General features: G+C 47.9%; 1 protein-coding gene across 1 annotated transcript; it reads left to right on the top strand.

The window, feature by feature from the left end:
- Window positions 1-154: 154 nt before the first annotated feature.
- Window positions 155-4,817, top strand: TIMM17B (translocase of inner mitochondrial membrane 17B). The gene is made up of 6 exons (XM_047076211.1): window positions 155-255; window positions 1,116-1,215; window positions 2,618-2,681; window positions 3,477-3,605; window positions 3,692-3,802; window positions 3,899-4,817. Exons 1-6 carry the CDS (start codon window positions 230-232, stop codon window positions 3,985-3,987), a joined length of 519 nt encoding a protein of 172 aa, XP_046932167.1. The 5' UTR covers window positions 155-229; the 3' UTR covers window positions 3,988-4,817.
- Window positions 4,818-16,161: the final 11,344 nt, after the last annotated feature.

The raw sequence follows: 16,161 nt of genomic DNA, 5'->3' as shown, positions 1-16,161 counted from the left end.
ACGAGCTCGTCTCTCCCCGAGCCTTGAAGTAACTGGACGACGCTCGGCCTGCAGTGCAGATGACGCAAACCTGGGTGGCCAATGACAGTGCGACCCTGTCGTGACGAGCGGCAAAGCGACCCAATCGCTGTCTTGGAATAGGTGGCAAGCTCGGGCGCCTGTGTGCGTTTACAGTGGGGGCGTGGCCGGGCCAGGTGTTAGTCAGACTGCGCGGCCGGACGCCGGCGCCATGGAGGAGTACGCTCGGGAGCCTTGGTACGGCGATGGGCACAGGCCTCGGGACTGTTGCCGCGGCGCCACGGCCAGCTGGGGGAGGCGGGCGGGAGAGGTGCTGGCCCCACCGCGCCACATCCCAGACTCGGGAGACTCTGAGACATTTGTGGTATCCTTCCGCTCCCCCAGTTTCGTTCCTCCCACGCGGGCTCCGTTAAGAGGAGCCACAGGCATGTGCCTGGAGAAGATGCCGTGCAGGACCAACCACTCCACGTTTCCCTCGACTCCGTATCTCCTCAGTCCCTCTTTGTTAACTAAAAGAGACACGCGGGCCGAGTCCATTCCGGCCGAGGGGTGGCGCGGTGTCGAGCGGAAATCCCCAGGGTTGCCACGCGTGGCTTTTCCCCCGTCTCTTGAGTTGTTGGGGGCGGGGCCTGGGTGAGCCTATTGTGGACAAGCTGGATCCTCCCCACGGTCCGCTCTTGGTTTTTACCAGCTGCAGCAGGTTAAAAAAATGAGGGAAGGAGGCGGGGTTTGGTTGGACGTGCTCATTGTCGGAGACGGGGGTGAGACCATTTCCCGCTTTAATAACAGCAAATTAACACGTAACGCTGATTTACACGCGCCCACTCTGCTTGTATGAGTTCATTTAATCTTTTGATGGTAGTAAAGCAGTTGGCAGATTCCTTAGTTGGCTATAGGGGGAGGTGCGGACAGGGCAAAGACTAATACTTTTCCCCTTTTGCACCATTTCTTGCATAAATGAGGGGGAAAATAATCTCATTATCTGAAGTGCTGCTTCTCATTCGGGTGACTTGGTTTCTCCCAGTTGGAAAGAGTCCATGTGACCTGGCGGGGGTCGAGGGGCTCACTTAACCCCATCTTCCCCTTCTGGCTTGCAGCCCATGGCGAATTGTGGACGATTGCGGTGGAGCCTTCACTATGGGCGTCATCGGCGGCGGAGTTTTCCAGGCCATCAAGGGCTTCCGCAACGCCCCTGTCGTGAGTTGTGGCCTTACGTGGGTGGTGCAGGGGGTCCTTCCCTGCCCACACGCGATATTGCTCTGAAAACTGCTTGGAGCTGCCAGTCGTATGCACTTACTCGTTATGGTGCCTGCTCACCTACTGTGTGCCCTGCCTGGCTCCAGGATATGTGATTTGGGGAGAACTGCAGACAGGGCCCCATATCCCTCAACACCACCCCTTCTCCCCCCAACCCAACTGGAGCTCCTCTGTAGAAATGCTGCACTGTCAAAACGATCATTACCAAATCCTAACTGTGCAAAGCCAGAAAGATTTTACCCAGAGGCGGATTCTGGGTCAGAAACCTGTACGGGGAAGTGACAGGAGTTTAACTGGCAGGAGAAGGACAGCCTTAAAGTTAAGAAAATGCTTTTATTTATTTATTTATTTATTCATTCATTCATTCATTCATTTATTTTAAGTAGGCTTAATGCCCAGCATGGGGCTCGAACTCATGACCCACCCTCAGATCGAGCACTGCGTGCTCTACTGACCAAGCCAGCCAGGCACCCTGAAAATGCTTTTAATTTAACCTAATCAGTTCTCTCTCGTTCTCTGACCACCCTCTCCCAAGATCTTCTCAAATTTCATGGCTTTAAAGGCCATCCATTTGCCTAGGTCCCTGCAATTTACATATCTAGTCCTATCCCTCCCCTCAACTCCTGGGACTCTTTCCTGGATCCTTGCCCAAGTTTCCTGTTCTCATCCTCAAAACCTCAGCACAAATGCCCCCTCCTTTGGAGTCCTTTCCTAACCCCTCAGTTGTCATCATATCTCCTTTTTTTAAAAAAATTTTAATGTTTTATTTATTTTTGAGAGAGACAGAGTGCAAGCTGGGGAGGGGCAGAGAAAGAGGGAGTCAGAGTCCGAAGCAGGCTCCAGGCTCCGAGCTGTCAGCACAGAGCCTGACGCGGGGCTCGAACACACAAACCATGAAATCATGACCTGAACTGAAGTTGGGTGCTCAACCAACTGAGCCACCCAGGCACCCCTATCATATTTCTTGATCCTCTTTCCTCTAGAGTATGTATTGCTGTCTAAAGCATCTTGTTTATCTGTACCTCTGCTAGGGATCTGTCTCCCACTATAACGTGAGTTCTGAGGGGGCAGGGGCTAAGGTCTGTCTCATTCACTATCCCTGCATACAGCATGGTGCCTGGCACACAGGTGCTAGTAATCATTGAACAAATGAGAACTTCCCAGCGCTGGTCTGAGGACACCCATATTAGAGTGCTCCCCAGGCTCCTAGTTCTTGGCCACTTCTCCACATCTCTACTCCTGATACCCCTAATCCATCACTCTCCCTCTCTTAAAAGCTAGAAACCCTGTGTGCCAGGGACCTCATCCCTATTCTGACTCCCCAACTCCTCACTTTTCCCAGGGAATACGGCACCGATTGAGAGGTAGTGTCAACGCTGTGAGGATCCGAGCCCCCCAGATTGGAGGTGAGAGGCTTGGAGAGACATAAGAGATGTGATGCCAAGTTGGGGGTGGTTGCTCCTTTGGGTCTAGACTGCAAATTTGGACTACAGATTCCAGCCCCAACTCTACCTGGGGATTTCTGGGTCAGTGATGTTTTGGAGGGGGTGAGAATGTGAATTCTGGAGTTTAAATCCAGTCCCTGGATTTTCCCTGATGTATGACTTTGGGCTCATGGCTTAACCTCTCCAAACCTCATCTGTAACATGGGGATGATGATAGCAATAACCACCTAAGTTGTTTCATAATTTCTGTAGTTTACGTAGTACTTGCTGAGTGCCGGTTGCTCTGCTAAGCACTTGGATAATATGAACGAATTTAAGACTTCAGAAGTCAAATAACGTGCTGTGCCTAGAACAGGTCCTGGCACATAGTAAGGCCTTTAACTATCATATTAACTGGCTTTCCTAACCTGTTTTCTTCTCCCTTAAACCAAGATCAGAATTCCCAACTCTGTGTGATGGTTAGGAAGATCAAAGTGGTTCTCTTAAAAGTCATAGAGAAGAAAAATTTGCTTCCAAACACTTTAGACCCCTACAAATGTAAAGGGAATGTTGCTGACGATTAGGGGTCACTTGAAGAAGGAGCAGTCATGATGGCAGAGGGGGAATATCCTGTAGGAATTTACTCATCTGCCTTTGTGTTTGGGTTTTTCTCCCCTTTCATTGCCAGAGCATTCAGGCCTTGGAGGTCCCCAGACCCTGTGCTGTGGATTCTTGGGATTCCTCAGGAACATTAATCAGGCCTTGGTCTCCCTGCAGGTAGCTTTGCCGTGTGGGGGGGCCTGTTCTCCACCATCGACTGTGGCCTGGTGCGGCTGCGGGGCAAGGAAGATCCCTGGAACTCTATCACCAGTGGAGCACTGACTGGGGCTGTGCTGGCTGCCCGCAGTGAGTGTCCCGGCCCCCGGCCCCAGCCCCTTCCGCCCTGTTCCGCCTGCCCTCACCTTTTTCTCCCTGCCTCTTCACTCTCCCAGGTGGCCCATTGGCCATGGTGGGCTCAGCAATGATGGGGGGCATCCTGCTGGCCCTCATAGAGGGTGTTGGCATCCTCCTCACTCGCTACACTGCCCAGCAGTTCCGCAATGGTGAGTACCTGGCGCATGCTGATCAGGGAGAGGGGCAGAATGTTCTGCTCTGCCTGTGCACTGCTTCTCACTCTTACCTGATTCTATCCTCTCCAGCACCCCCGTTCCTGGAGGACCCCAGCCAGCTGCCCCCTAAGGAGGGTACCCCAGCCCCAGGCTATCCCAGCTATCAGCAGTACCACTGAGGAAGTGACTGCCTCTCATCACCACCATGGGAGCCCCTCCTCCGTTCCCTCCCAGATGATCTACCTCGAAGGGAGGGCTGGCTCCCAGTTGGCCCTGGGACCCTCCAGAGAGGGCTTCTACTCTGCTTCCTTGTCCCAGGGTGGGGGTGGGGCACCCCAGCTGCCCTGACGGATGGGTCCCCTTCTCTCTCAGGGTACCCCAACCCCATACTCACATGTAACAAGTTCTCACCCCATCCCCTTTTCGTGGCGCCCTGATGAGTATTTAAAGCCAGTTTTGAAATGCCTGTGTATGTATTCCTTGGGTCACCCATGGGAGCCCCTCCTTAAGGACAAGGGACAGAGCCCTCTTCAGGGACTCAGAAGCTGTAGGATTTGGAATCCCACAGAGAGTGGCGCTCTACTAAATATTTGTGGGATGAATGAGCAGGAGGGGGAATGAATCAAGATATGAATAGGTACATGAATAAGGGTATGTGGGGGCCCGGTGATGAATCATAAGCAAACAGGGCAATAGGCTTGGGAAAGAAGTGAGTGAACAGAAGGATTGCTGGGGGGCGGGGTATAGTACTGCATCTTGTACCCCTTACCCTCACATGCACACCAATACCCTGGCCCCTCCTTCCCATGCCCCCATTGCCAAGGCTGGAAAATCTGGCCTCACAATAAATTCTGGCTTTCTGGATACCAGTCAACCCATTTATGAAGGTAGTCTCCCTCTGTGTGGCCTGTGAACCTGGGATGGAAGTAGGTGTCCGAGAGACCCAGCTTTCTTGAGGAAGATGCCCTGTGTCAGTCTCTTCTGTATCACAGAGATACTTGTGCTCCATGATGGTCTGTGTTGTAATTTTTTTAATGTTTATTTTTGAGAGAGAGAGAGCGTGAGTGGGGGAGGAACAGAGAGAGGAGGAGACACAGAATCTGAAGCAGGCTCCAGGCTCTGAGCTGTCAGCACAGAGCCTGATGTGGGGCTCCAGCTCACGAACTGTGAGATCATGACCTGGGCCAAAGCCGGAAACTTATCCGACTGAGCCACCCAGTGCCCCTGTAATTTTTTTAAGGGCAACCATAAAATAACCAGAAAGTTTTCATATTGGGGTGGGGGGTGGTTATGGGAAAGAGATTTTTCTGGATGGGCTTTAGCCCCAAACACTGTTTCTTCCATGCAGACCCCTACATACGAGACAAATATTGTCAGCACTGGGGTACCAGTGGCCTCATGGGAGACCTAAGAACGGTCTTTTCTGTGCAAGCCATTAAAAAGAGGTTATGTTCTTATCCAAAATTGCTTCCTTGGGGCGAAAGTACAGAGTCCCTGACCTCCCAGTGGCTTCAAGGCCTCAATGGTAGCAGAACTGCAACACTGCCTGCTTGAGTGCCTCAGTGGCAGACATTTTGCAGCCACCAGGCTGAAGACCTCCCGGGAAGCAAGGTGAGGGTGGACCACCAGCACTATGCACACAGCCCTCGCAGGGCCCTGGCCTCAAACTCAAAGCTCCACGAGCAGGCATATCAGCAGCAGTGGCACACACAACCTTTACGGCCCAGGTGCCCATCAGGCCCAGGGTATCCCAGGCTGTGGTCCTTTCTGGGCCTCTTTGGTGTTGCCACTTCCATGCAAGACCCTTCTTCCTTCACCACCAGGTGCCACCCCCCTGCCTCGTATTACCAGACCCCATCCAGCCCCTATCAAACACCGCCCCACTAACATCTCCCAGCCTTTCCCGTCCACCCCACTCATGTGGCCGTGGTATCCACAGACCTGTTCCTCCAGGCCCTGGCTCCTTATCTTTCATCCCTGTCCTCTAAGGCTCGTGCAGGACCTACCTGCCTTATGTGTCAGCTCTGGCTCCTCTGAGGCCCCGTCCCTACTGTATCTCCTTGGTTGCCTCCAAGTGGGTTCCGCTGCTATAGGCACCTTACACCTGCAGGTTTTTCAACCTCTAGACCGAACCTCTTCCCACCTTGAGGCCCCACCCCTCCTCCTTAGGATCCCTCCCCTTCAGGTTCTTCCAAACTCCCAGGCGCTCTGCCCTCCTCTCCCAACCCAGGGACTGTGTTCACTGTCTGTGGACCTGGAAGGCAGCCGGATTTGCGGGACCTCAGCACAGTTTGTGGCGACCTTCAGGCCTTTCTGCTCTGGCTCCTCGGGCCGCTGGCTGCGGGGGCCAGGCCAGTGCTGTCTTTCGTAGCGGAGGACCGGGCTTAGCAACCGAGGCTCAGGGCTTTGGGTGAGAGTGGCTCTGGGCGGTATCAGGCCTCTATGGGGGCCTGGCGTCCGCGGAGCCCCTGGACTCCTAGCTGGTCCTGGGGCCCCCAGAGTCACCCAGGTCTCCGGAGCTGGAGCCGGCCACGGGGCAGCGGCCAGGTCGGGTCTGGGCCCACAGACAGCTTCTCTTTCCCAGAGAAGGGAATACGGGTTCAGATCCTGGGCGGTTTCCATCGGGAGGGACTACAGAGACCAAGAAAAGGCAATAGGTGGAGAAGGTGAGAGGCAGACAAACAGATGGAGAGATGAACAGAGAGAAATAGAAGCCTAGAGACATACACGTAGGGAGACAGAGACACCAATGGAGAGGTAGAAAAAGATGGAGGCAGAGAGGGACATACAGAAGATATGAGAAAAGAGGAGAAAAGGCAGAGATAAACTGTAAGATGCTATGTGAGGGTCAGAAATGCAGGTAGGGATGTGGGAAGACCGTCAGCACTAGATGGAGGGAACCGCAGGAAAGGTGAGGCAGCCGTTGTAGTTGTGAGCTGCGCTGAAGGGCTATCAGGTCCCCCTCCCATAACCCTCTGGCTGAGGGGCCTCGGAGAAGCAGAAAGGTACCCCTTCCTCCCTCTGGCTGTCTCTCACTCTCATCTCTAATCCCATCTGCTTCCAATGAGGATTTCATGCCTCAAGTTCTTCCTTCCTATCTTCTTATCCTGATCCCCCCACGCCTACCCCCTTAGCCCCAAGTCACCCTCCATATGCTTTCAGCTGCCTCTCAGCCCTCCTCCCCCATTTCTCTGCCACCATCCCTGGCTGGTGGCTCCCACACTCCCTGTGGCCCCTGGTTTTGCCACCCACTGATGTGCATGGGGCAGGCGGTGGGGGGAAATATTTGGTGGACAGGAAGGGTTAGAAAGATGGACAGAATTAGGGAAGTATGAGGGGGTCCAGCCATGACAGTGGGGTAAGGAATCACTGTCTAAGGCAGAGACCCTGAGAGGATGGGGAGACAGACATGGGGAAATTAGACCCAAAGAAAATAGAAAAGGACAGACACAGAGAAAGGTAGTGAGACAAAGAGAAGGCAGAATTTACAGAGACATCAAAAGAGAGACAGATACAGAGAGAGATATCAAGAAAGAAAAAACAGTATGACAAGTGAAAATGATGGGAAAAGAGTGTAAGTGGGGAGATAGACATAAAGATTAGGAGAGTCAGTGCAGGGGACAGGGGTTGAAAATGGGCAGAGAGAGAACAAAACAAAGCAGTGAGAGAAAGAGGAGAGAAAGCAAGAGAGACGAGAGTTGGACACATACACCTGATCCTGCGTCTGGGGGTGCTGGTCTGAGTGTTCTTATTTCCTTTGTTTTCTTTTTTTTTAAGTTTACTTATTTATTTTGAGAGAGAGAGAGAGTACAAGTGAGGAAGGGGCAGAGGGGGAGAGAGAGACTCCGAAGCAGGCTCTGTACCACCAGCATAGAGCCCGATCGCGGGGCTTGAACTCATGAACCTCGAGATCATGACCTGAGCCAAAGTCAGACGCTTAATCGACTGTGCCATCCAGGTGCCCCTGCTTTGTTTTCTTAGTGGCAATCAGAGAACAGGGCCTGACTGGGCAGGGCAGCTCTACCAGCCCCAGCCCCCAGCACCCCACGTCATCGAAGTGGGTGGGAGGGCAGCCTCCCCTGCGGATACACCTTTAGAGAGCAAAGCTCAGATGGTGTCAAGGAGCCCATTTGGGGCCAACCTCTGCAGCGGACAATGGGAGCCACCTCTAGAGAATCTGCAGTGTCGTCGAATTACCTGCGAACATGTGGAAGAGGAAGGATGGGCCAACAATCCCTTCTGAGGGGACAGAGAAACCTTCCTTTTGTTACCCTCATTATACATAGGGAGAAACCGAACGCACGAAGAGGTAAAGCAACTCACCCATGGTCACACTGACTTGAAAGTGGCAAAGCTGGCATTTATTTATATCCTTATTTATAGCACTTAGAGTTTCCGACATGTGTTTTGCACCCTAATTTCCAACACATAATTATCAGTCATGACAGGTGTCATTTGAAGGTTTTCACAGGCCATCGTAACAATTTCTGAACTCCCTTTGTTAAAGTAATAATCTCAGTAATCTCAGTGACTCCGTGGAGATGAAGTTGGCGGCAATCTTGGGCATTCACACAGTCATCTTAGATGATCATGTGCATTCAATTTAAGAACATTCATGGGGCACCTGAGTGGCTCAGTCAGTTAAGCCTCTGACTCGTGATCTCGGCTCGTGTCATGATCTCACGGTTTTGTGTGCTCAAGTCCCGAGTCGGGCTCTGCGCTGACTGAAGAGACTGCTTGGGATTCTCTCTCTTCCTCTCTCTCTTTTTTTTAAAATTTTTTAATGTTTATTTATTTTTGAGTGAGAGAGTGTGAGCAGAGGAGGAACAGAGAGAGAGAGAGGGAGACACAAAATGCAAAGCAGGTTCCAGGCTCTGAGCTGTCAGCACAGAGCCCAACGCAGGGCTTGAACCCACAAACCATGAGATCATGACCTGAGCCAAAGTCGGACACTCAACTGACTGAGCCACCCAGGAGCCCCTACCCTGCTCTCTCTTGCATGCGTGCTCTCTCTCTCTCAAAAATAAAAAAAAATATTCATCAGATTGGACTCTTCTAACATTGACTTTTATGTATGTATATCTCACTAAAGAGTTAAATTCGAACTAGAGACGTGTATCAATATGGATCATTCTCAAGCTTACAGTATGAGACAGAAGAAGGAAAGTCAAAGACTGCTATGTAGAGTATGATATTTGTTTTAAACACATGCAAACAATACATGCAGTTCATGGATCCCTAATTATATGATAAAAGAATAAAAAGATGCAAGGAAATGATCTGTAATAAACTCAGAATTGCACTTACCTCAGAGGATGAGGGGAGGATAGAATTGGGTGGAGGGACAGGTTTCAGCTGGAGCGGAAATATTTTGTTTGTTTCTTTTTAAGTTTACTTATTTATTTTGAGAGAGAGAGCGAACAGGGGAGGGGCAGAGAGAGAGAGAGAATCCCAAGCAGGCTCCTTGCTGTCAGTGCAGATCTCATAAACCATGAGATCATGACCTGACCCGAAATCAGGAGTTGGATGCTTAATCAACTGAGCCAGGTGCCCCAAAATATTTTGTTTCTTAAAGAAAAAAAGATTGAGGCAAATGAGAAAATGATGAGAGTTCCCAGGCATCCATTGTATCAATATCTTCTGCAGATTATTGTCCATTTGAAAATATTTCATGATTTAGGAGATGAAAAGGGATTCTACTGGTGTTAAATTGAATATATAGATTAATTCGGGGATCTATTTCTCCAGTGTTGATTCTTCATGCCTGGAACACGATATCTCTTTCCATTCTTTCAGACCATTTTTTTTTCTTCTGTAAAAATGTGTAGAGTTCTTACTTTTCTCGCTCAAGGCATTCCCAGGAAGTTGATGGATTTTCTTATGAGGAACAATGTCCTTTTCTATTACATTGAAAAATGTTTTAATGTCTATAAGGGAAGGCTATTCAGTTTCACATTTGATCTTATTTCTGGTCACCTTACTTTTCTTATTAGGTCTAGAAGTTTTTTTAGATGATTTTCTTGGATTTTTTAAGTAAATAATGTTCTTAGACTTCAGCCAAAGACCACCAGGAGCACACCGATGATTAAACAAAGCTGGGTGTATTAGCTCATTGCAACAAGGGAGAATACACACACCATGGGGAACCATGAGCATCTCAGTTAAGGGTGTTAGGAAAGACATTACAGGATTTGGATTTGTGTTAGATGTGTTTGTGTCGGATCCCCTGAGGTGACAAGGGCTGCACAGTTGCCATTTAACACTCTGGACAGGATACATACGCCAAATGCACAAGCAGTTACCAGAAACAAGATAATGATTAGTCTTCACAATAAACCTTGGGAGACAGGGGCCTAGATGACCAAACTCAAGCCATGGAAACATGTCCCAAAGTCCAGCTGGTCTCTAAGGAGCCAGGCGGCTTTTTCTTTTCTTTTGAGAGGGAGAGGGCACAAGTGAGCCAGGGGCAGAGACAGAGGGAGCGGAAGAGAGAGAGAGAGAATCCCACGAGGGGCAGAGAAAGAAAGAGGGAGAGAGAAACGGGGCTCAACCGATGTGGGGCTCAAGCTCACCCAATGCAGGGCTCGAACTCACGAACTGTGAGATCATGACCTGAGCCCAAGTCAGATACTTAACCGACTGAGCCGCCCAGGCGCCCCAGAGGCTTTTACTTTTAGTCTCACTAGAATTTGAGATCATGACCCGAGCCAAAATCAAGTCAAGATGCTTAACCAACTGAGCCATGCAGGCGCCCCAAGAGGAAAAGATTGCTTGAGTGGAATTAAACATAGCAGCCCAACAGGCTGGAGTCTCTGAAAAGAACAAAATGTCCCAAGGCTAGTTCCCATTCCTGATGGTCTAGGTCTTGTTGATAGGGTTATAATGACCTCAGCAGAAGCATTCTGTGAAGCCAGTGTCCAATTTTTACAGGACCAGGGGTTGAGATTAGTTTTTTGAGGGAAATGTTAGTACCAGAAGGGACCTATAAGAAAGAAATCTACCTTCAGAGGTATTTAAATTTCTTTAATGTTTACTTATTTTTAAGAGACAGACAGAGACAGCATCAGCAGGGGAGGGGCAGAGAGAGAAAGGGAGACTCAGAATCTGAAGCAGGCTCCAGGCTCTGGGCTGTCAGCCCAGAGCCCAACACAGGACTTGAACTCACAGACTGTGAGAACATGACCCAGGTCAAAGTTGGATCCTCAACCGACTGAGCCACCCGGGTGCCCCACTTTGGAGATATTTAAAACAATAGCTATGAATGGAGCGCCTGGGAGGCTCAGTCTGTTGGGCGTCGGACTTCAGCTCAGGTCACGATCTCGCAGTTTGTGAGTTCGAGCCCCGCATCTGGCTCTGTGCTGACAGCTCAGAGCCTGGAGCCTGCTTTGGATTCTGTGTCTCCCTCCCTCTCTGCCCCTCTCCTGCTTGCATTCTGTCTCTCTCTTTCAAAAATAAACATCAAAAAACAAAACACACAATAGCTATGAAATTTTTGTCAGGTGGATGAGTGTGTGTGCCTGAGAGAGAGAGAAATCACATTCAGAGTAGTAGCCATGGTCTGAGAAAACAACCAAGAGCCCGGGGCCAGGCTCTGCACTGACAGTGCGGAACCTGTTTGGGATTCTCTCTCTCTCCCTCTCTCTCTCTACCCCTCCTCCACTCTCTCTCAAAAAATTTTATTTTTAAAAGAAGTTTTTAAAAATGTAAAAAGTCAACACGCTTCTTTTTTTTAATTAAATATAATTTATTGTCAAATAAATTTGTTTGACAGTGCTCATCCCAACAGGTGCCTTCCTCAATGCCCATCACCCACTTTCTGCTCTCCCCCACCCCCCATCAACCCTCAGTTTGTTCTCAGTATTTAAGAATCTCTTATGGTTTGCCTCCCTCCCTCTCTGTAACCCCTCAAAACTGATGGCAATAAGATCTATCTATCCCCTCTGGGGACCATCTCTTGTTAATTATTTCTGAGTTAATAACAGACCAGCCCATGTGTTTTGTAATTTTACTTGGAATTCTGGATTCTACCCTATTACAGGCCAATTTAACTTCATACCACTAGAAATTCATTTGATGCCTCCAGATGTCTCCCTAACAGGTTCGAGCTGCATTTACAAAATATCCATGTAGGGGGGCGCCTGGGTGGCTCAGTCCGTTGAGCGTCCGACTTCAGCTCAGGTCATGATCTCACAGTTTGTGGGTTCAAGCCCCGCTTCAGGCTCTGTGCTGACAGCTCAGAGCCTGGAGCCTGCTTCAGATTCTGTGTCTCCCTCTCTGTCTGCCCCTCCCCCACTCACACTTTGTCTCACTCTTTCTCAAAAATAAATAAATGGAAAAAATTTTTTTTTAAATCCATGTAGGGGCGTGTGGCTGGCTCAGTCGGAAGAGCATGCAACTCTTGATCTCAAAGTTGTGAGTTTGAGCCCCACATTAGGTGTAGAGATTACTTTTAAAAAAATTCAAAATATCCACCAGAACAAAGCCGGCATAATCAGAGGGCAAATCTCCCTCAAACTTGTTGAAAAAGACATATTAATAGGCATTAAACAGGATTCTTAGGAATTCTCCAGAAGCTGATGACTGCAGAGGTGCAGAGCTTGTCCCCAAGGTGATGAAACAAGATTAACTTTCTGATTTCTACAGCACTCCGTTTTTTCTTTTTATTCCACGGTGGATCTTGACTATTATTGTACCATGACGCCCTCTAGTATCCAACTAAAGTATCTCTCAGGATGATCTCCTTTATTCTCACCCTGTTACTTTTTTTTTTTTAAAGAAACACAGAGGTTTTTTCTTTAATGTTTATTTATTTTTGAGAGAGAGAGAGAACGTGAACAGGGGAGGGGCAGAGAGAAAGAGGAGAGAGAGAATCCCAACAGGCTCCTCATTATCAGCACAGAGCCCGACCCAGGGCTCGAACTCAGGAACCGTGAGATGGTGACCTGAGCTGAGATCAAGAGTCAGATGTTTAACTGACTCCGCCACCCAGGTGCCCCAGATTTTTTTTTTTTTTGAAGTATAGTTGGCACACAATGTTATATTAGTTTCAGGTGTACATAGTGATTCATGGTGATTCAACATCTCCGTATGTTATGCTATGCTGAACACCTGCCACCATACAATGCCATTGCAGTACCATTGACTATATTCCCTATGCTGTGCCTTGCATCCCCATGACTTTTTCATTCCATAACTGTCAGCCTGTATGTCCCTCTCCCCTCCACCCCTTTTTGCCCATCCTCTTCCCCCTGGCAACCATACAACCATCAGTTTGTTTTCTGTTGCTTCTACTTTTAAAGATTTTTTTTTTGTTATTTTTAAGTAATCTCTACACCCAACATAGGGGTTGAACTCATAACTCCGACGTAGATGAAGAATCACATGCTCCACTGACTGAGCTAGCCAGCCCCTGCGGGGAAGGGGCAGAGAGAGAGAGTGGGACAGAAGATTCGAAGCAAGCTGTGTGCTGACAGCTGAGAGCCCAATGTGGGGCTCAAACTCACAAATCTTGAGATCATGACCTGAGCCAAAGTCATGCTTCATTGACTGAGCCACCCAGGCGCCCCACTTTTACTTTTAGAATTCTATTAGGTCTCTCTACTTTTTTCTGAAGATTATGGGTGATAATTCCTACCCTTACAGCAAAAGCTCCCTGGCGATGAAAGGGTCAGTTCACCTGGAAGATAAATCACAGCCAGAATGTGCTCATAGCCACTTTGGAGGTGTTCAAAGGGGCCTCAAGTCTTTGGTTCCTATCCATGTCCTACCTTTACAGTCTTTGCCATGATTGTCTCATTGGAAGTATGACATTCAAGGGGACCATCTCAGCAAGACCCTTAAACTTACCCCATCAATGTTAGTTCAGTGTCAAGGCCAATTTCTCTCTGCTACTGTGGCTAATATCGTGAAGTATGTTTGCCAACCTCCAGTCTTCTTATGGTTATCTCAAATAATGGCAAGCTATGTAGAATTTCCTTCATTGGTTTGTCCATTTTGATAAGGGTTCCCATAGTGGCTTCAGATGAACATGAAATGAACACTGTAAAAAGCTAGTCATGTTCCCTCAGAAAGCAGAGGGGAAGACTTTTGGCTGCAAGAAAATACAATTTGACATAAACATACTGCAAAGAGAGTTATTACAGCTGATTTAAACAATAAATCAGGCCCTTGACAATGTCACTGAGGCATACTATTAAAAAGTCAGCACTTTTTTTTAAGAGGAATTTTTAGGGGTGCCTGGGTGGTTCAGTCAATTAAGCATGTGAGTTTGGCTCAGGGCATGATCTCATGGTTTGTGAGTTTGAGCCCCATGTCTCAAAAATAAATAAACATTTAAAAAATAAAGAAGAATTTTAAAATATGTATGTATGTATGTATGTATGTATTTATTTTGAGAGACAGAGTGTGCGCACATGATCAGGGGAGGGGCAGAGAGAGACAGGGAGAGAGAATCACAAGCAGGCTTCACACTGTCAGCACAGAGCATGATGTGGGGCTCAATCCCACGAACCATGAGATCATGCCCTGAGCCAAAATCAAGAGTCGGACGTTTAACTGACTGAGCCTTCCAGGTGCCTCAAAAGTCAGCACTTTGTAATTCTCAAATACAGAAATGAAGAGAAGGACATCTCCTTTATTAAACAAAATGATCTCTCTCTTAGATAAATGAAACAAACCATCTCTTCATATGGATTTCTGCCCTTTCGGTTCTAAGGTATCCATCAAATGAATTATCTTTTTCATAGCAAAAGTTTGGTTACTGCAATTCTGAAATCTCCCTGGTGAAATTATGCCAGTTAGAGAGATAAACATAGGTGTTGACATTTCACTGAGAAAACATGAAGGAAGCAGGTATGTGGCCAGGAGGAGGCAGTTTTAGACTGAGGAGATCCCACAAGAATTGCAATGCACCATAAGGATGGTGCTTGTGTAACTGTGTCTCCAGATTTTGGCCAAAGGCCAATCGTCACTGATCATGGGCCAGGAATAAAAACTCTCCTGACTCTGGGCAGATGAAACTAAACAAAACAATTCTCAGGGACACAAAGACAAAACTGACGAAGAAATTCATGTAAGTTTTGTTCGTTTTATTGTGGTGAAATACACATAACATCAAACTACCATCTTTACCATTTTTAAGTATACATTTCAGTAGTATTAAATACATTCATGAGATTGTGCAACTATCACCACCATCCATCTCCATAACTTTTTTTATCTTACAAAATGGAAACTCTGTGCTCATTGAACACTAACTCCCTATTCCCCTTCCTCCTGACAACCCACCATTCTACTTTCTGTCTCTGTGATCTTGACTATTCTAAGTACCTCATATACGTGGACTCATACAGTATTCATCTTTTGGGGACTGGCTTATCTCACTCACTTAGCATAATGTCCTCAGTGTTTATCCATGTTGTAGTGTGTGTCAGAATCTCCTTTCTTTAGAAAAAAATATTTTAATGTTTATTTTTGGGAGAGAAACAGAGACAGAGCTTGGGTGGGGGGAAGGGCAGAGAGAGAGAGGGAGACACAGAATCCAAAGTAGGCTCCCGGCTCTGAGCTGTCAGCCCAGAGACTGATGTGGGGCTCGAACTCACGAACTGTGAGATCATGACCTGAGCAGAAAGTGGACACTCAACTGACTGAACCACCCAGGCGCCCAGAATTTCCTTTCTTAAAGGCTGAATAATATTCCATTTTAGGTATAGATCACATTTTGCTTATCCATTCATCCTCTGATGGACATTTGTGTTGCTTCCATGTTTTAGCTGTTGTGAATAATGCTGCTATGAACATGTGTGAACAGATACCTATTTGAGACTGCTTCCACAGAAGATTTTCTAATGGTGATCCAAGCCTTGTTTGTCCAAAGGATGCTGGTCTGAGGAAACCTGAGCTCCTTAGCCTCCCAGGGCCAGCTTGAGAATAAATGTGTCAGGGCCATTTTTTTTTTTTTGTCTTCCTATAGACTTTTCTTTTTGTTGTGTAGTAACAATCAACTATGTAACTAAATAGAACACTTATATATTTACTATACACAATTAGACCATAGGAGCAGGTGGTAGGAAGCTACAAAACAATTTTCCCAAGTAACAATACATATCTGATCAGATAACCACAGTCCCAGGGATCCTTATTCCTAGGAAAACAAACAAAACAAATAAACCCAATGCAGAGGGCCTCACTGAAATGTCTAGATTCAAGTCACTGTGAACTTCCTTCCAAGCATGGGCGGGAGGTGACTTAATTAGCTGGAGACACAAGGGGTTGCAGATAGGAACACTATTACTGAGTTGAAGGTCACAGAGCAGGGAAGTGAGGGTTTCTGCTGAACCTCCTTCATTTATGTT

This window comes from Lynx rufus, unplaced genomic scaffold (genome assembly GCF_022079265.1).
Source record: "Lynx rufus isolate CCGP_SWC_20201006 ecotype Redwood Valley unplaced genomic scaffold, mLynRuf1.p SCAF_14, whole genome shotgun sequence".
Lineage (NCBI taxonomy): Eukaryota > Metazoa > Chordata > Mammalia > Carnivora > Felidae > Lynx > Lynx rufus.
The sequence above is the reverse complement of the archived record's forward strand: the minus strand, read 5'-3'. Positions and strand labels throughout refer to the sequence as shown.